The following is an 18,800-nucleotide window of genomic DNA, read 5'->3' as shown; positions in this document are numbered from 1 at the left end:
GATCGAATGATAAAGCGTTGGGACGCAGCTGTAAGGAAGCCTGAGAGACGATTTGAGGGTTGTATGGAGAAAAGGAGGAAAAGAGAGGAAGAAGGAGAGGGCAGACGGGAAAAGGGGATTTGATCAGGCTTTAACTGCGGGTGAACGCCGCCAGAACCGAGCCAGCTCACCCATCCACCAATATGATGCAAGGCGGGGCACAGTGTAGCAGTGCAGGACGGCATTAATGCAGCCTTTCTGCAGCTCGACGACGCTTTTCTACGGTTATTCCAGCATTGATTCGACGGCGGGAGCTAGTGGGAGTGATTCCGCCGCAGCAGGCCACCCCTCCCCACGGCTCTCAGCTCCACATCGCTTGACGTGGCAGACGGATGCGCCGCAAGTGTGTTCCCTTTCAGACTGGTGACCACCAGTCGCACAAACTCAGCGACCACAGTGGGAATCGGTGGCTGATTTGATTCGATCCCAGCGAGTCCGAGAATGTGATTACAAGGGACTCTGCATCAAATGTCACATCATCGACCGCAGCTGTGTCAGGTCTGAGTGACAACAGCCACTGGAACAGGCACTTCTCGCCTGCCAATACGGAGGCATGGCTCGTACAAACATATTTACGCCCAGGAAGAAGATGAGAGAAAGGGGCCTCAGCCTGCCAGAACAAGAGAAGAGGATGACCGAGGATGACGTTCCTACGAGGTATCCGAGATGGGCTGCAGCGGGCCGTCTACTAGGGCGGGTTACTGTGATTGGTCCTTACAATAGATTGGGCAGCAATGCAGCAACTTCAGCCATTCCGTTCTCGTGACGCCAATCATATTTTCGGTAGGAATCGGAGATGAAACACTCAAGTATCCTGGTCAGAACTCTTTCGTCTGTCAGCTTCTGGAAACATCAAGAGAGATCAGAATGAAGGCAGGTCAATCAACGTTGGGCTCAAACTCAGACAAAGGTGAAAGAAAATGATGATGGGTTGTCGTTCAGTGGTCCAGGGACCTTCAGGTGAACTATGCTTAAGAATTGGGAATCATCACAAGAGGCCCAGGAGGTGAGCTCGTTGGTAGGGTTCTCTCTCTTACCTTTTGGGTGCTGGTCTGGTGATGGCAATTTTGTGCCATATTACCAAGGTGTTGTCGACCTTCGACATTAAGGGCATACCGTCATCCTCATCAACTTTGCGTAGTGGTCTAGATACGAGCAAAGCAGGCTGCTCTGAAATGAAACGGAAGAGAAGAAAAAGAGAATGAAGAGAGATTTTGCAAAAAGCTCAAATTTCAATGCTAGTGTGCTGACTAACTAGTCAACGAGCTTGTGGATCAAACAAAGTCAAACATCCAAAACCGAGCAAACTCGACAGCAAGGTGACAATTCTCCGTCAACCACTGCGTCGTTCCCCGAGTTCTCTGTTAATCGCATCAATCAAATCATCCCTAAAAGGTTTAGGATTTCGTATCGCTTCCTCTGTCATATTGAATTCCCTCTCCCTCGCCCAATCATGGACTTTGTCAAAATTCTGGCATGCATGCGTGGCCTCGAAATCAGGCTTCACGGGCGCGAGTGCCCCGTCATCGTTAAATGTGATGAGAGTTGTGTCTGCCTGGCACATGAGCGCCTGGCGGACAATATCGATACAGTGGTCTGCATTCAAGCATGCTTAACGTTATGGACACATCCGACAATCACCGCCTGGCTTCACTCACCGACATGGTCTATAACTGAAACCGATTTCCCTTCATCTGTCCGCTGATAGTGGTCGTTGTGGACATGTTGACGGATTTTATCCTAATATCTTTGCATATTAGCTCTCGCTCTTTTTCCCCTTCCCAATGACTTGCTACTTGCCAGACAATGCAGCTGATGAAAAACAGCTAGCTTGGCGAGGTGATATCCACGTCGAGAAGGCACCTCGACGCTGGTTTTCTGGATCCTTTTCAGCTCCTGCGCTGTAACTAGGAAAGGCTCAACTATCAATGTGTCAATACTTTTTATTTTTACTACCTTGTGACTGTTAAACGCCGACATACCATCATAAAGCTCTCTCCAAGCGTCGTCAAGCCGGGAGCTTGGAGCCCCCTTGTATATGTTTCTGGTGTCAACCCTGCCGTCAAATCGCACAGCCTGGAATTCCTTGACAGCTTGTGCCGGCGCTGGTATTGACATTAGCCCAGTTCTCCCCAGCGAGGGTGCCATGCCTGTTCAAATGGGGCACCTTACAATAAACGGCATCAGGTAGGCCCGATACGTTCGTGCACGACGTCTTTTCACACCCTGAGCTCTGGAAAGCCAGCATCGACAGTCTTACGACAACGCCAAGCAGCACAAGACACAGGAGAAGGACAATAAATGCCGAATACATTAAGTACTTCTTTCTCGACTGCGAATGCTTATTCCATGGATTTCTTTGACATTTCCGCGCTTGTTCGTCACGGGTAATGCCCCCGCTGTCCTCGTCATGCTCTTCCGGCGGAATAAAGGCCTCATTCACTGCTTCTGTGTCGATTGAGAAATTACGCGAAAAGTATTCCATTTTCTTCGAGGTCCTTGCCAGCGAAGTAGTTCTCTAGCGGGCGATGGCAGAGGAAGAGGATGTGTCTTCTCGAACCAGCCGATGAGGAATCCGGGGACCTATGCGGCCTTCTCCTCATGACTATCCTTAGCCGTGAATCTATCGTCATTTTAGCGTGGCTCATCGGTCGACTTAATCCTACGACTTCTTTTTCGCGATTGCTCTCAGGTGTGAAACTCTCGTCATTTTGATGAGATGGTTGATTGACCTGAGTTAATATTGACGCTGACAGTTCCATCCACGGTACCTCCTGCAGACTTCAAGTCTGGTCGTCGCAGAATAGATCCCAAAAACCTTAAAACTATCCGTCGATGGTTGCCCGTGTTCTCCGCTGGGTCTACCTTCCCTCGCCAAACCATCAAGCCCAAACCATGGACCATCCTGTGAGTCGTTAGCGAATCCAGCAGCCAAAGCTTTCTTTGCTTACTCGCTGCGCCCACCCACGTTGAGTTGTTGATGACCACAAAATGATACACATCATATACCAAGTCATTCTGATGTGATTTCGACGTCTCGGCTAGGGTATATCTTCCCCCCAGGCTGTTCGATGTTCTCGGGCTTTTTTCCCCTTTTCTTTCTTTTCTTTTCTTTTCCTTTTTTTCAAACATCTCTCCCACACCGGTCTTACCTTCGATACTTTCGTGCTCATATCCTATCATTACAGGGTTACTTTTCTCATCTTACTAATTCTTTCACGATGTTCTTGAAGAAAATGAAGCCTGGTTTTGCATGTGCCATGGTGGGCATCATCTCCATCCAACTCAGCACTCCTGGTGCAGCTACACCATTGAAGTCGGATAAAAGTAAGTGATAGTCCACGACCCAGAAATTTTCCTCGCTTGTCCAAGCTGACAGGCCTCTTAGCTGCCATTGATGCACTTGCGGCCCGCAACGCGAGTACGTAGCAAACAGCAGATCAATATATCTCACGGTCATCAGCTAACAAAAACAACAGCTGGCCTTCCGTCTCATGTCACCATCGAGTGTATCTCCGGCCAGTGCTCCGAGCGCGACCGTCAGACCTTGGCCCAAGTTCTTGACATGATTGAAAACGATCCCGCAGCCACCCAGGGCTGGAACATCACCTCGTTTGTGGAGATTGAAAACGGTCCCGCCAAGCATGAAAAGTACGGCATCAGCTTGGCTCGTCGCCAGGACGCCGTCAAGAACGAAACCGACTTGATCGACCTTGACCTTGCTATGATTCACCACTGCATCGCCACCAACTGTTCTAGCGAAGCCCTTGACGGCATGAAGCACGAAATGAGCACCTCTACCCTTCGCTGGCTCTGGCCTATTTTGGGTAGACTTAAGGGATTTAAGTTCAATTATGGCCTTGAATATACTAGGCAGTAGATATTCGAAATGTACCCCGTTGAATGAAAGACAGCACGGTGTTTTGACCCTCAGCAGGGTGTGTGTTTGAACTTGGCTTGTGTTATATGTGCTTAATTGTGGATTTCGTTTGGAGTGTGCATCCTCAGCTTGAATTTCGACGAAGCTCAACTTGCCATAGTGTCATTATTTGCCTGATTTGCATGTACCTAGTTATATGGATTCTGTCGGTTTCATCCTAATCAAATCAAATCGCGTTTGTCGCCTCATTGCCTTACTGTTCTCTCGAGCGTAACTGCGCCCCGGCAGCCCATTTCCGAAAGCGGTAAGCGGACCTAATCCACCCACAAGCGACGCTTCAGATGTCGAAGAACCACCCCGGCTCTACAGCACATGCTCATCGTCTGTTGCCAAATCGCCGTTTCAAATCATCTACTTCTCGTTTACATCTACCTTTAACGGCCAAGAAGACTCCAAGTTGAGTCAATGACCCCATGAATTGGACCGGAGGTAGGCTCTTCCGTCATTCTTTCAAAGACAAGAGCACACTCAAGGCCCGCGAAAAACTACATTTTGCCAAAGCACGAAGGTTGGCACTCAAGGGTCGAAGACGGGCTCTGTCACCGCTCAGAATATCCGGATCTGCCCCAGAGCTTCAAGGGGCTAGCGGGCCATCGACGATCAAGTTTAAGGGGAAAGGAACTGGACTAGAGTATTCTAAGAGCACTGATAACGGTCAGTATTTCAAGGGAAATGAAAATCCGGAGCCTGCTTTGAAAACGCGAAGCCACCAGCCGCCTAACGGGCATTCCAATAAACCACCCAGAAGTCGAGGCCAGTTCCTGGAAGAGAACCTTTTAAGATCCCCTACAGCACGGGATGAAAGCATTGAAGCCATACGCCGCAGGCTCCTCCAAAAGAACGACTGGGCCGGCCTTTCCATCTCACGTCCGCTGAACGTGCACTTTACCACCGAAGAGGAAAGATACAACTGCGGTCGAAGGCGACCCCTCACAGAAGCAGATCGGGAGAGGCTGACGCTTGCCGGAAAGCAGCGAGTCCCTATATTCCGTTCCTACGAGTGGCCCTCGAAGAAGCGGAAGAAACAATACAGGGACGATGACTCCTCAACTGCGCAAAACCTTGATGCCATCAGTATACGCATTAATGAGCAGAAGATGGTACCTCTGACCCCCCGACTGCGAACAGAAAGCCATTTCCTCAGCCAGGCTTCGTCGGAGTCAATGTTGCTCGACACAGAGGAGGCTATTGAGGGTTACGACTTTGAGTCATCGTCTATAATTGTGAACCCAAGAAGTAGTGGAAATCTAGACGTCTTCTGGGACCAGGATAATGATGATTTATCAGCAATCCAAAATCAGGAAACTGAGGAACTAGGTCAAGGAGCGACATGTCTACCTTCTTCAGAGCTATCTAGGCTTCCGGTCTTAGATAGAAACGGTACGTTCACCGCCCATGGACACCAAACTAAGTACATCCCGCCGGGTTCGAGGGACTTTGTAATTCTCAATGAGAGACATCTGAAATCGGTAGAGACGTCCTCGGGTGTGGCTGGGTGTGAGAGAAAATCCCTGATAGGCGAATTAACCGGCAAGCATAACAATCCTCCTTTTTCTAAGGAATATGAAATGCCTAAGGGACATATAGCAGACAGCTATATCGAAAGACAAATGCGCCCAAGCCTAGCAAAATCATCAAGGTCGGTCTTCTTTGGTCAGACCGTAGAAGAAAGGGCAGATGATTTCCCAAATGCAGACGAAATTTGGAAACGACTGGTGTTCGGACCAAAAACCGAAAGAACACGGGCCAGCGAGAAATTGGACTCCCCTTTCTTCGCAAGCAGAAAACCAATTGGTATCGAAGATACCAGCAGCATCAGTGAAGCGGGTGAATCGAAAGACAACATCACCGTTCCAGGCGAAGCATCCACTACCAGTGATACATTCAAAACTGCCATAAATACGTCGATAAACTGCGCTTCACCGGTTGTTGCGGATGGCCAGTTTATGCCTTCAGAAACAGACTTTTTGTCACAGTTCAGCCCAATGGGGGGTTATATCGAAGAATTTCTGGGCGGGATGTCAACGTATAACAATGCTGCAAGTCCAAACCAGTCGATTTATTTAACTTCACCAGAAGCGATGCCAAAAAGTCAGAACGTACTGCAAGATTTGGATGAAGCAGCTTGCGGTAGCCATACATGGCTAAGTCAGAGCTCCGTTAGGTCATCCCTCGATCCTCTTCATTTGGAGATGAATGCCTTTGAAAGCCCAAGACAATCGTTTTCAAAAAAAGTCCATTTTTCAAGACATCCAGAAGCACAGACAATGAGCATATACATGGGCCTGAGATTTTAAGGAGAGTATGTCGGAGTTGTCCGCCCAAGCTTGCCTATTTGTTGCTGGGGAATAACACTTCATCTTGTTATTAGTGGAAACATTTGCATTTTAACTTTGAAGCTTCTAGAAGATTTATATCTCCTTCAGTATTCATAATTGCCCAGTGAGCCATGAGATAGGAACCTCGACCCCTTTATACAGGCTCACGGACTCGGTATTATATTTATCCGAGTATCCTCCAGCTAGACTAACTAACTACCTTAGGCTAGCGCGTAGTCGGGAAGGCAAGATTCTATGTTATCTTATCAGTGACTTTTAACTAACAGCAGGACGTGATGTTCCCCCTTCGACCGCAGGCCTGGACGAGAATCCATTGAGCACTGGTGACTAACAGCATCGATTCCTCTATCAAGAACTCATGAAGTTTAGAACGCTTCAAAACGCTTATTTCCTTTCCCACCTCCTATCACCCATTGTCTCTTTCCCGGTTTTCCCTTCCAGTACCTCCGAAACTACACAACTGCCACTCGTCATCTGGCATGGCCTTGGCGATGACTTTGCCCGTGAAGGCCTGAAACATATCGCACAACTTGCCGAAGATACACATCCCGGCACATATATACACATTATTCATGTTGGCGACACGCCTGAAGCAGACCGCCAGGCGTCATTCCTTGGCAATGTGACCGTCCAACTCGAAACTGTCTGCAAGCAGCTTGAGTCCGACCCGATTCTCAGCACTGCGCCCGCTGTCAATGCACTGGGCTTCTCTCAGGGTGGTCAGTTTCTGCGTGGATATGTAGAACGATGCAATAGCCCTCCCGTACGAAATCTGGTTACGTTCGGAAGCCAGCACAATGGTATTGCAAAATTCCAATCCTGCGCCGCAACGGGTGACTGGGTGTGCCGTGGCGCTGAGGCACTTTTGAGATTTGGAGCGTGGTCGAATATGGTGCAGTCTCGGTTTGTTCCGGCGCAGTATTTCCGTGATCCCGAGGAGCTCGACCAGTATCTCTTGCATAGCAATTTCTTGGCTGATATCAACAACGAACGGGAGATCAAGAACGAACAGTACAAGCGCAATCTCATTTCGCTTAATAAATTTGCCATGTACATGTTTAAAGATGACAATCTGGTGGTGCCCAAGCAGAGTGCGCATTTCGCCGAAGTTAACAGCACGACTGGGTATGTTAAGCCCCTTCAGGAGCGAGAAATCTACACTGAGGATTGGCTGGGTCTGAAAGTCATGGATGAGGCTGGGAGTCTGGAGTTTTTAACAGTCCCAGGGGAGCATATGCAACTGTCTGACCGTGTTTTGAAGGAGGCGTTTGAGAAATACTTTGGTCCCGTCGAAGTTGATCTAGCTTCACACCCTGAACTTGTACTGCAAGTTCAATGATTTAATTCCTTTTGCTTCTTCTTTTTAAAGTGGATATCATCTCGGATCCTGCTACTACAGAGCTATTGTTAGTATAACCGCCATACAATTAGTGGAACAACTGCGTCCGTTCTACGTCACCCATCCTTTGCTTGAGCCGTCATTTCAATCAGGCTTTGAGACTGCTTTTGTTAGCCCAAGGAATCTATCTTTCCATTGCTATTTGTACATCGATCATGAGTTTTTCCTATGTTTTGTTTATTATCCAGGAACGATGAAGAACGAGCATGTACGGTAGGTTCACAGTAATTGTTATATCTCTCAATGATACTAATAATAGCAGATGAAAACAGGCACTATATAATTACAGATACAATAATGAACATCTCTACCTCAGCCTCAATCCTCTAGCTTTCCTCCTGGTTTTCCTCATAACTATACCAGCTGTGCTGTTCATAGGGACGCCTAGTTTCTTCTTCACATCATGCATCTCAATATCGGAGTCATCTTCGTCATCAGAGTTCATCATATCAAGTACATCGTCCTCAGGATGTGGCCCCCTCGGTGGTACTCTTCCTCTTTCATACGGCCTTTCCCATTCTCCGTCTTCATTGAGTGGGTTTAGTCGGTAATACAGCCCTATTCGTCATGCAGGATGTTAGCGCGGGCCACATTCGGGGCTGTTAGGAAGTATATATGGGAAAATGTCCAGTTTCATACCTCCAGCGAGAAGCGCGTAGCTATCGGCATTTCTCCTCTTTTCAGGGGTAGTCAGCATTGAAATATCTGACAAACCATATGCTTCTGCGACACCTGGAGAAAGGTCACTGGGAACTGTTCGATACCGTCGTAGCTTGTTAGTATTTCTACTAGAGATCGCAATAGTAACATGCTTGAAATTTCTGGAGGGGGGGAAAAAAAGGAAAAGAAAAGAAAGCATACAGTTCCGTGGGTCTATCGCATGCAGAAATTCATGCAACATCGTCACGCTCAGGTACGATTCCAGCAAATTCAATGACTCGCTCTCTACGAGAGGGTCATTCCAACCCTCAAGGATCGCATTCTCCTCCGGCACCGGATCGCCGTTCCGATTCAAGCAAAGAAGCACGGCCGACTGAGGATTGTTTCTTCCTAGTTCATATGTTACTGCGATTACTCCCGGGACGCAAACTTGCCTCCGGTTCGCCGGCATCACTGTTGGCCGCATAGTCGTGAGAAATTCACGATCAAGGAAGTGGCCTGGTCGATTTGGAACCTCAACCATATGATCATCACCACACTTAATGATTGCAGCTCCATATGGCCGGGTTCTAGTGTGCTCCCCCACCTCTTGTTTGACTCGTTTCATTGTCACTATATTCTCTTGTGTCAGCATTTGCAGAAGAGATAGCTTATTAGAATGACATCTTATCTTACTTTCGAATGCCTGAAGACCACCAGGATTACCCAGCAGCTTGTGCACAAGGTCATTATTAATCTGCGGATCTTGCAGGCCAGCTCGAAAAGCTGCGTGATCTGCCATAAAAAATGCTTCGTCGGCGGCTTGTCGAATTACCGCCCTGAGACCATCGCAGCTACTGTGAATGGTATAGCAAGTTATCATGGAGGCAAAGTTGAGAACAGCACAGCCGAGAAAGAGGAGCCTAGTCAGTTTATTCATGACTCTCATATTATATACCCACATCTTATCGCATCAGACCATTTGAAGGACCCGGGAAAGGCGCTTTCGAACATGGTACTTCATGTAAAAGATACAGGAAACAAAGATATAGCAATTTGGAAACTTTTCTGCCATCAACATATAGAGCCTTCATACAGGCCAACGAAACACATGTATTCCTTTTTGTAAGATATCTCCGGGAAAGGGGCAAATACTGTTTACCTGAAGCAGGCCAAATTTTGGGGATTAGTTCTCAAGAAACAGGTGGCAACCTGCGCTCATTGCACGGAGGTCTTTTTCCATAATAGGTGTGGGCTCGAGTGGACTTGGGGGACTGAACTAGAATGCAAGCATAAAAACCACGCCCTAGAGGAATGGTTTGCATGGCATGGTGCATCTCCGTGAATCGCCAGCGTTCCATGGACTGCTTCATATGATCTACGTTGACTTGGTGGTGACGAGCCCGGAGAGCATCAAATCGCCAATCAATGAAGAGGGCCTATGCTCTAAGTTTTGGGAATAGAGCGAAGGAGTTATGGCTCTAACAGGATAAGAGCTATAAAGAAGCACCGCAGAAATCCTTGGAAGCAGATCAAAACTCTGTGTAGCATGGCCGCATGAAGAACGGGCGGCTGCGTCTCACGGTGCCGTCGTACTTAGGGAGTATCCCGTTCGTCGGATTCCCTTTGAATGCACCCGATGATTTGGCACGCATTGAAACATGAATTAGGAAAAGTAGGTGAATACTAGGGTTGTCAGCCTAGTATCGGGCTATAGAAATAACAAGATCATCTAAAGAGCTGGAATGATGTAGGCCAGCTATTATGAATGCCAAACGGTGGCTAGAAACAGGCCCCCTCGATAGACGTATCACCAATATTCCGGACAATTATCCGTAAGCAGTATCTTGCTAAGGAGCAAACAATTTCGCAGTAACCGCTAAGAGGAAGTACACACTTGGACGTGCTTGAAACCGTTCGACTCTCTCCGCAACGGGTGTCAGCATGGGGCCCTGCGCAGGCCATATGCATTGTGCACATATGCTATGCGAGCACATGTACGACTATCATCCAAAACCACACGGAGGGCTTGCCGATGAAGTACGTTTGGCTCAAAAATAATAAAACGGCCGCATCTACCAGCAAATAGTAGAGAAGTCGCCTCATTTATGAGACTGCGCTTCATATTAATTAAATATTTATAAATGCGGCTCGACCCCCGTTCCGACGGTGCGGCACCGGAGCGGAGGGGCCGGGGTTGGGGTTGGGGTTGGGGTTGAGAGGAAGGGGGGGCGGAAATCGGGCGCGGGTTAGCGCAGAGATGCCGCCGGCGGACTAAAACAATCCTCCGAACAGTACCAGCGCATCACACGAGGTCGTCGCTGTGGACTTTGGAATATGCATTCGATATCCCAGTGCTTTAAGTATTACCTCGAATATTTAATATGCAATGGGGGGCCTCATAGCTGCTTTTCCTCCCCATGAACGACGGTTTATCGATCCGTCCCAGACCCGACGAATGTACCCCTTGTCATAATGCGGTTGTCTTTAACTGCTTTCTTACTTTTTCAAAGCGTGTTTGGGCCATGCAATGCCAGTCCCCTCACAAGGCTGCAGCCAAGGGCTACCACGGCATCAGTCACACAGGTCGTCGTGACGACCACAAGCGGTAGCTCAACGTGGAGCCAGACATTCACTCCGACACGTCTGACGAAGTACGCGTCGGCTACTGGTCCAACCACAGTCACTTCGACGGATAAAGCTGGCAAGGTCGTATTAATAGGAGTCTTTGCAGGTGGCCTCGCATGGGTGGGCCTTGCTGGCCCCAAGCCCATCCCTCCTCCGCCAACTCCACCACCAGAACCGCCAGAACCGCCAGAACCAGGTGATGATCCCAAGCACACCGAGGACAAGCCAAAAGAAACCCCAACGACTTCAGAACTCATAAACACGAAGCCAGCACAAACACCTTTTATTCACGAGAAGCGGGTGTGGAAAGAATATGAGTCGTTTCGCAAGCAGAAGCCAGTGAAAGCGCCCCATGATGTCACGAATTGCGCCGAGGTATCCGGGCCGACTGTTCAGCGGAGCATTGCCGTGGACAAGATCAAAGGGTTCTGCAAGAACAATAAAGACAAGAAAATAGACAACGAGGGGATTCAAGATACCCCTTACGTCGGACGCGGGCTAGTGCTGTCGCTTTCCACGAAGTGGAATGAAATATGCCCTGCAAAGTTGGCGAATTCGCTCCGTCATGGTGATTGTGAGTGGCTCCTAAAGTCGTGCTTAGATAACTGCGACACCAATACCTTGAAGAAACACGGTAGCTTCATCAAGGATGGGTGCTTTATTTGGGGAGCGATCGCTCAAGAGTATGAAGGCGATTTAGAATGCGAAAAGGAAAGGGGCATCAATGACGACAGGGGAGTAAAGCGGGACGATGTTGCGGTAAGCAAGTCTTATGTACTACAAAAAGCGCACACTTGGTTAACCAGATATGATCGGCAGAAAAGCATCAAGGAGTTCTGCGCGAACCCCGGGGGAGAGACCGTCAATCCGGACCGCAAACTTAGCCGGCAGTATTACTATGAAACCGGTAATTCGGCTGCGGAGCTTTCCGTCAGCTTCAGCCATGATTCTGATCAGTGCCCGGACCATATCCCGGAGTACGAAGTCGACCAAGCAGCATGTGAACGTTTCCTCCTCAAGGCAGTTGACGGGTGTGACACAAATCAAGTGACCGCAAAGTATGGGGGCACGGTACGTGATCATTGTGGTGTGTTCCGCGTCAAGACAAAGAACGTTGAAGCCGTCTTCTGTGGCATCGAGGAAGGAGATATCATAGGCGACGTAAATGACGTAAAATCAATGACTCGGGCTCAAGCACTGGAAGCCATTGACCACATATGCGGCGAAAAGATCAAAGTCGACCCTGACTTTAAAGTTGATCTACATAATTTTCATCAAAAAGCAGAAGGAAGCGGGCAAGCTGCCTATACATCCTTTGGACAAATTGTCGTAAGATTTCAAGCGTCCTTTAACGGAGGCTTCGACGATAAGGATTGCCCCAAGGGTAAACTGCACTTCATCCAGAGGGAAGAGTGTGTGAGGAAAATGAAGGTTCTGATCGATAGTTGTGGGTTGCCCTCCTTCAATTAACTAATATGATGGTGACTGCGTCGATTGACTGACTTGGGGACTGCAGGCGACACAGGTACGACAACGAAGAAGCGAGGAGGTTTATTGCTGGACAAGACAGCTCACGGGTGTGTACGGTGGACTCTCTATGCCCAACGGGCAGTGAATGAGAAGTGAATTATGGCATTAGCCAAAACATTATCAGCCAAGGAAGGAATCAAAGCCAATTTATCCTAGCCCAGCGCTTATCGGGAAGAAGTTCCAATCGGCTCGATGTGGACTACGGATTCGTATTGTACCCACGCCTCATGGAGCCGTTTCCAAGCGTTGTAACTTTAGGTGATGTTGACGGAGGTGACTCACTTGCTGGCATCGGACAAAATCGCGAGTAGACATAAATGTAAATTAACGCACCTCAATCTTGGTTGGCGCATGCTTTAGTTAGCAGTTCTGGATATTGAAATTCCTTCTGTTGAGTTAAAAAAAAACGATTGCAGGGGGTCAAGACGAGATTTTCGTTTTGCCGAGGGTCGTATGCTGGCACCTCCGTGAATATAAATATTTTCTCATTGAATATAATATAGATCAGGCGACTTGCCAGGTCGAGAAAAGCCCAGTTGCTGCGTTATCCCTCAAAGTCCATAGATTCTTACCCAACCGATAGTCATGCACCACCTACAAGAGCAGCCAAAGGAATGGTCCCGTTCCATCACCGACGACAAAGGCGAAGAAACACAGTTTGTCATCTCCACAGATCGGTCACTGCTCTCGATCCCGTCCATCATCGCGGCGTTCAATGAAGACTACGTGTACTGGGCACGGTCCGTCCCAGAAAGCGCCATGAAGCAGATGCTCGACAACTCAGTCTGCTTCGGGATATACAAATCCACACCAGCGCCCAACTCCGACTCTGGAGAACCCCGGAACCTCGAGCAGATTGGCCTGACACGCCTCATCACCGACTGCGTGACGTTCATTTACCTCTGCGACGTGTATATCCATCCGGAATACCAGAGCTGCGGGCTTGGGACGTGGTTGATGGGCGTGATACAGGAGGAGATGGACAAGATGCAGTATCTGAGACGGCTGATGCTGATGACACGGGGAGACCGCACGCGCACGTACTATGAGCGGCTGTTCGGCGTCGAGGTGATGGGGAAGGCGGGAGAGGCGTATGTCATGGGCCGGCTCGGGGCGGGAAATTGCGTGTGACGGAAGCGGCGAGTCGGCCCGAGGGGTCGGGTTTGGGTGTGCTTAGCGGAAAGATACATAACACGGGACGGCGCGTCTCGGCAGCGAATAGAATTGCGCGGAGTTTGAGCGAGGAAGGTGATAGGGCGTGAACCTTATTTGTCATGTTGATCACGTGATAGCCAGCTTAGTTAACTAGTTAAAATGGCGAAATTCGGAATCGAAGGTTTGCCGTGTTTGTTTGCTCAACGCGCAACGAGCGAAATACCTTGCTACTCACCTCTGCCCTTCTGTGGTGCACACATATTTAGTCCAGTTAAGTCCGTCCATTACACTCTGCTAATGGCACAGTCTCCTTCGGAGCTCTTCGCCACATCTTGGACTCTTCACCGCCTCTCCCCATTATATCATACAGCAGAGTCCAAACGCACCCTTCTCGAAGATGCACAGGCATTGTCCATGTACGCGAATCGCCTCCGTGACATGCTTACAGGCGATACCCTTCACGGAATCCGACTCTCTCTCGACAACAATTCTTTGCTAGATGAAGCCCTTGCAAAAGCTGGCTCCTTGAAATCTTGCAGGTGGGAAACTCTACCCACCTGGCACTACTGGAACGAGGAGCGTTCCTTGCTCGAGGATCCGGATCAGGAGACTCTCACCATCACTGCGGAGCAGTCCGCCGGTATTCTCGTGACTCTAGAGTATGAAACCATCAAGTATAAGGCTGCTCTGCTCTGTGACCCCGATGGATATCACACGCCCCGTGATGATGATGCCACCCATCTCCCGCTCTTGGTAACGCGTATGCCAACTGCGCTTCGCCAGGCGTTCCTTGCCTTCCTTGGAATCAATTTTGATGCACGATGCTCCGTCCTCAGGCTTCCATCGGGGTTTTTATGCTCATGCTTGGAAACGTATTTGGCGACGTTACACCAGAGTGTCCGGGGACGCCATGATGACCGGGAAGTTATTGAACGGGTAATGAAGGAGGTCCAACTAACACTATCTTTTAATGCGCCTGTTGCGCCCGCTTTGAAGAGCGTAGAGGTGTCTTTGCCCCGTCAGTCGCTGAGTGAATTGTACACTCGTGGTCTGGATAAGTCAGAGGCCTTGCGTACACCAGCGTCCCGCGGCCAAAAACGCAAATTAGGCTCGAACACATCAGGCATTTCAGGCACTGAATCACCGACTCCATTCATATCGGCGTTATCAGACTACTTCAGGACCCATCTCGCCATGAATATTGATATCAACACCTCTATTACCACAACTACCATTCGCACACCAGAAAAGCATCACATCCGACTAACGAAAATTGCGTCTGGCGCTTTTGTGATTGGCTTCGAAGGGCGAATAAAACTTCTTGCGAATCCCGGTCGGACAATTCTTCTTGACGACTCACATATTGACGAGCCTGATGCCGAAGACCTCCCGGAGGATGCTGAGGAAAGAGAGAAGAGATTTATCTGGAAAGCCAATGAGGAGCTGTTACGGGCATTGGTTGCCAGGGCAGCTGGAAGTCAGAGTCAAGCCGAGAGAGCGAGTATGACGAACGACATTATAACTTGAGCCGAAACGACCGTGGGAAAAAAAAACCTATTTGTTACATTCTAGGTGCCTTCCCTTATATCTATGCTCCGTAGTCTACCAACTTCCCCGTCCGGGCGGTGCGAAGCCCATTTCCAACGACTATCTCACCAAACGCCGGGTTAATGATCTTTTGGGAGTTTGTTGGCACCGAGAACATGGATATCATGACCACTGGTCAATAAATGCTCGAGGATATACAAAGTCGCATATCCTGCGTCGATTTGAGCGTTATGGGCAGTTCAGAGCTCTGCATCAGCTTCCTCTAGCAAAGTCGGTGCGCCTTTATCTACAACCGCGTCAAGACTGATGCAAGACGATGGACCTTATTTTCAGAGCTATGGAGCTCTACGAGTGTGTCGAACAGTCAGGATTCTAAGTAACTTGATCTGACAAATTTTACTGTCGTGAACTATGCAAAACTGATTGTGTAATAAACAGCATGATAGTGATCACTTTTGTGAGTTAAAGGTGCGAAATCTCACGCGCCGTGTTCATTGACTAGCTGTATTTTCAAACAATTACTTATACGTACATATTTAGGATAAGGTGTTCAGGAAGACATTTATCTTGCTTCAACTAAAGTGGCTCATACATAACCAAATGCAAGTGCTACGCACGCTAAAATTTTTCGCCCAAAAAGAAAGGAAAAAGCAATCTCCGCTTAAGAAATCCATGTTAATAGAAGATTGAATCATGACTTCATGAAAGGCGCATCATAAACTTCAAAACGTCTGCCAGCGTAATATTGTACCCCGAAAAATCTCACTCGCCCCTAAACATCCAAAACGGTCGATCCAAACTACTCCATATGAATATGTGGTGTCTCCGTGAGCTTAAGAGCCTCATCGACACTCTCCACAAAATGCGTCATTCCTCCACAGATATCCACGATACCACTCTTCACCATTAATCGAAAGACCTCGCTTTCCGGTCGAGGAATTCGACAGAAGAACACCCTAACGTCTTGATCGATATATTCCTGCACAATCTCAGAGAGCACCTGGACACCCGAACCATCAATGCTCGTAACACCGTGGATATCAAATATCATATTCCGATTATGCTCTGGGGACCTAAGCCGGGGAAGAGCTGGGTGAGCAGCATTGGTGCCATAAAACTCGAGCCGCCGGAGGCGGTTCTTCAAATCACCTGTGTTTGCAAATGTAAGTGGTTCTGGAATCTTCACAATCAGACAGCCTTCGATGAATTCGACCCTCTCCGGATGGAGCTCTGCATTTTCAAATCGGTTGTCGGTCCCAGAAACCTTGCCCAGGATTTGGATGCGGGGCTTTGTTGCGTGTCGAATAACTTGCAAAATGGATAGACCCATCCCCAGGGCTATGCCAAGGTAGAGGGAGTAGAAGACGGTAGAAACAAAAATAAGAAGCATAAGGATCAGTTCTGACCAGCCGCGAATGCGGATGAAGAATCGGATGTCATCGGGGCATTCTTCAATGAGGGACCATGAGACAACAGATATTACAGCGGACAGGACACCCATCTTCCAGCTGTTAACAAAGCGTTCAAATGGACATGCTTTTCTTATTGGGTATTAACTTACCGGAAGGTAGTAAAAGTAGGGCAATAAGTATACGATGCATATCACCGTAATTAGGCATAAAAAAATGCTGCTCATGGGCGTTTTCCCACCGGTTGCAGCGCTAAGTTTGCTCCTTCCGTAACCGCCAAACGAGGGCAGTGCCATGAAGCACCCGCCAAGGATATTAGCAGTCCCAAGAGCAACGAGCTCTCGATTAGGACTGTAAGTCATACCCTCTATTCCGTCTTGAACTGTGCTGCGAAGGCCCTTGGCAGCAATCGAAGACTCGAAGAAGCCAAGCAACGAGATAATGAACGAAGTACTCATGGCGGTCCGTATATGATCCAATTGACTCCATTGGAATGGCCAACGGAATCCAAACGTCTGATTTCCTGCTCCCTTAATGTCGCCCAAAATATGCAATCCTTGCTCAGCCCAGCCGAATTTCCAGGTAAATATCGCGGAGAAAATTACGACGAGAAGCTGATCAGGAAAGAAGACAACGCTTGGAAATCGTGGCTCCAAAAATTTCTTGAGCGTGCTTCAAGTTTTCTTCAGTATTGATCGTAGTCTTTTGGATGAATGCTACTTACCGAAACATCATAATAATGGCGAAGCTGCCGAAGGAGACAGCGCAGGTCAAAGCATGGCTATATCGAACGTTTAGAAATAAGAATACCAACTTATCCCAGCTGCTCCCATGGGTAACCAGGCCATCATGCTTGGCTCGATCACTCAGGCCCATCTCTGGAACGAGTTGGTCAACGAAGATGACAAAACCAATTGCACTGATGAACCCCCGCAAAAATGGTCGGCTGAGGATATTATCCAAAAAGCCCAACCTGGTAAGGCCTGCGATCAGAATCATCGCTCCGGCCATCCCAGTAACGATTCCGGCGATCTGAGCGTTTGCGAGGAGATCGTCGTCAATGGATTTCCCATCATCCACCGCGTTGCGAACGACGGTCGCAACCAGCAAAGAACCAGGAGCTTCTGGGCCGACTATGACTTGTGGGCTGCTTCCGAGGAGGGCGTACATAAGCGGGTGGAAGACGAAGGAATAGAGTCCATTAAGTGCAGGGATGTGGGCAACGTTAGACGCCAGTGACAACCCTAAGGGAATGTAGACCGACGCGACGGTTACGGCGGAGATAAAGTCTCCACGAAGATATCTCCATTGGTATTGCGATATCCAGTTGAAAAATGGCACATAGTATGCTAAATACCTATCGTCACAGTTCCCATTAGCTACCTGAATTCACAGGGGAAGCTACGGATGACCTACATAATCCGCCTGTTCTTCACGCCATGCGCATCGGCGAGTTGCCTCGTCGCCGATTTACCCGTCGCAACGTAGAAAGGAGCCGAGGAAATTCCATCTCCTCTTATACTTTGACTTGAGCTCCCAGGCAACGTACACCCATGTCGTAGGCTGGGACTGGCGCTTGTGCCGCGATTAGGGTATTGGTGAGTGTCAGGAGAAAATGTTCCATGCCTTGAGCCGCCTGCGGCTATATCATTGCGTTCGAGTTCTAACAGACGAGAGGTTTCGTCCTCCACATTGCCACTATTGGCGTCTGAATGCCCTGGTGCGCGTGACATGGTAGTAAATAAATGAGAGAGCCTGTTGGATACGGAGAGCCGTCGAATAGGTGGGCGATGCTCCTAGGAAGGTCACTCCCTTCGTTTGCTTAGGAGGAGCTATGTGAGATGTGATTCCTGGGCTTTACCTATGAGTACGGAGTAGAAGGTTGCAGGAACTGTTGCGCTGAGAGGCACAAGTTCAGATAGTTCTGGGAAGAGTTGGCTGGCGCTCATGGGTGTTTCGAGGGGCAAGCCTTGGTTTGGAGGTGCACAGGAGAACAGTCACAGACTTAAGTTAATTAAATAGTTAGTCGTTCGGTGAGCTACACACATGGCGTTAGGGCCCCTTTTTGACGCCTCGATTCGGGCCTTGGGGATAAGACTGCATTGCCGGGTGTCTGCCCATCGCGAACCAGCCAGACGCAACATTGCAGGCGGCGTCCTGCTTCTTTGTCGTCA

The 18,800-nt window shown here is 48.8% G+C and overlaps 11 protein-coding genes across 11 annotated transcripts; 7 read left to right on the top strand and 4 right to left on the bottom strand.

Annotated features, from left to right (window-relative positions):
• Window positions 1-293: 293 nt before the first annotated feature.
• On the bottom strand, window positions 294-1,115 carry CIMG_12904 (uncharacterized protein; the record flags this gene model as incomplete). Its single annotated transcript, XM_004445933.1, has 4 exons — window positions 294-449; window positions 608-689; window positions 758-882; window positions 1,077-1,115. 4 exons carry the CDS (start codon window positions 1,113-1,115, stop codon window positions 294-296), a joined length of 402 nt encoding a protein of 133 aa, XP_004445990.1.
• A 257-nt stretch (window positions 1,116-1,372) lies between these two features.
• Window positions 1,373-2,524, bottom strand: CIMG_00101 (uncharacterized protein; the record flags this gene model as incomplete). Its single annotated transcript, XM_001246329.2, has 4 exons — window positions 1,373-1,635; window positions 1,698-1,779; window positions 1,864-1,961; window positions 2,212-2,524. The coding sequence occupies 4 exons, from the start codon at window positions 2,522-2,524 to the stop codon at window positions 1,373-1,375; spliced, it is 756 nt and encodes a 251-aa protein (XP_001246330.2).
• A 59-nt stretch (window positions 2,525-2,583) lies between these two features.
• CIMG_10469 (uncharacterized protein) lies at window positions 2,584-2,950 on the top strand (the record flags this gene model as incomplete). The annotated part of the gene is made up of 2 exons (XM_012358791.1): window positions 2,584-2,731; window positions 2,796-2,950. 2 exons carry the CDS (start codon window positions 2,584-2,586, stop codon window positions 2,948-2,950), a joined length of 303 nt encoding a protein of 100 aa, XP_012214214.1.
• A 310-nt stretch (window positions 2,951-3,260) lies between these two features.
• CIMG_10470 (uncharacterized protein) lies at window positions 3,261-3,919 on the top strand (the record flags this gene model as incomplete). The annotated part of the gene is made up of 3 exons (XM_012358792.1): window positions 3,261-3,366; window positions 3,428-3,460; window positions 3,519-3,919. The coding sequence occupies 3 exons, from the start codon at window positions 3,261-3,263 to the stop codon at window positions 3,917-3,919; spliced, it is 540 nt and encodes a 179-aa protein (XP_012214215.1).
• A 473-nt stretch (window positions 3,920-4,392) lies between these two features.
• CIMG_10471 (uncharacterized protein) lies at window positions 4,393-6,327 on the top strand (the record flags this gene model as incomplete). The annotated part of the gene is made up of 1 exon (XM_012358793.1): window positions 4,393-6,327. One exon carries the CDS (start codon window positions 4,393-4,395, stop codon window positions 6,274-6,276), a length of 1,884 nt encoding a protein of 627 aa, XP_012214216.1. The 3' UTR covers window positions 6,277-6,327.
• A 291-nt stretch (window positions 6,328-6,618) lies between these two features.
• Window positions 6,619-7,923, top strand: CIMG_00103 (palmitoyl-protein thioesterase). The gene has a single exon (XM_001246331.2). The coding sequence runs from the start codon at window positions 6,677-6,679 to the stop codon at window positions 7,655-7,657; it is 981 nt and encodes a 326-aa protein (XP_001246332.1). The 5' UTR covers window positions 6,619-6,676; the 3' UTR covers window positions 7,658-7,923.
• A 101-nt stretch (window positions 7,924-8,024) lies between these two features.
• Window positions 8,025-9,296, bottom strand: CIMG_00104 (uncharacterized protein; the record flags this gene model as incomplete). Its single annotated transcript, XM_001246332.1, has 4 exons — window positions 8,025-8,275; window positions 8,357-8,470; window positions 8,579-8,989; window positions 9,053-9,296. The coding sequence occupies 4 exons, from the start codon at window positions 9,294-9,296 to the stop codon at window positions 8,025-8,027; spliced, it is 1,020 nt and encodes a 339-aa protein (XP_001246333.1).
• A 1,535-nt stretch (window positions 9,297-10,831) lies between these two features.
• CIMG_10472 (uncharacterized protein) lies at window positions 10,832-12,454 on the top strand (the record flags this gene model as incomplete). Its single annotated transcript, XM_012358794.1, has 2 exons — window positions 10,832-11,743; window positions 11,804-12,454. The coding sequence occupies 2 exons, from the start codon at window positions 10,832-10,834 to the stop codon at window positions 12,452-12,454; spliced, it is 1,563 nt and encodes a 520-aa protein (XP_012214217.1).
• Window positions 12,455-13,099: 645 nt separating this feature from the next.
• CIMG_10473 (GNAT family N-acetyltransferase) lies at window positions 13,100-13,645 on the top strand (the record flags this gene model as incomplete). The annotated part of the gene is made up of 1 exon (XM_012358795.1): window positions 13,100-13,645. The coding sequence occupies one exon, from the start codon at window positions 13,100-13,102 to the stop codon at window positions 13,643-13,645; it is 546 nt and encodes a 181-aa protein (XP_012214218.1).
• A 183-nt stretch (window positions 13,646-13,828) lies between these two features.
• Window positions 13,829-15,505, top strand: CIMG_00107 (uncharacterized protein; the record flags this gene model as incomplete). Its single annotated transcript, XM_001246335.2, has 1 exon — window positions 13,829-15,505. The coding sequence occupies one exon, from the start codon at window positions 13,829-13,831 to the stop codon at window positions 15,194-15,196; it is 1,368 nt and encodes a 455-aa protein (XP_001246336.2). The 3' UTR covers window positions 15,197-15,505.
• Window positions 14,588-18,359, bottom strand: CIMG_00108 (sulfate permease; the record flags this gene model as incomplete). Its single annotated transcript, XM_001246336.2, has 4 exons — window positions 14,588-16,718; window positions 16,779-17,298; window positions 17,351-17,983; window positions 18,043-18,359. 4 exons carry the CDS (start codon window positions 18,357-18,359, stop codon window positions 16,017-16,019), a joined length of 2,172 nt encoding a protein of 723 aa, XP_001246337.1. The 3' UTR covers window positions 14,588-16,016.
• Window positions 18,360-18,800: the final 441 nt, after the last annotated feature.

The sequence above is a fragment of the Coccidioides immitis genome, assembly GCF_000149335.2.
Source record: "Coccidioides immitis RS genomic scaffold supercont3.1, whole genome shotgun sequence".
Taxonomy (NCBI): domain Eukaryota; kingdom Fungi; phylum Ascomycota; class Eurotiomycetes; order Onygenales; family Onygenaceae; genus Coccidioides; species Coccidioides immitis.
This window is presented reverse-complemented; position numbering and strand designations above follow the sequence as displayed.

Excerpts from the sequence above, each read along its gene's own strand:
- CIMG_00103 (XM_001246331.2), top strand. The coding sequence starts at position 6,677 with ATGAAGTTTAGAACGCTTCAAAACGCTTATTTCCTTTCCCACCTCCTA.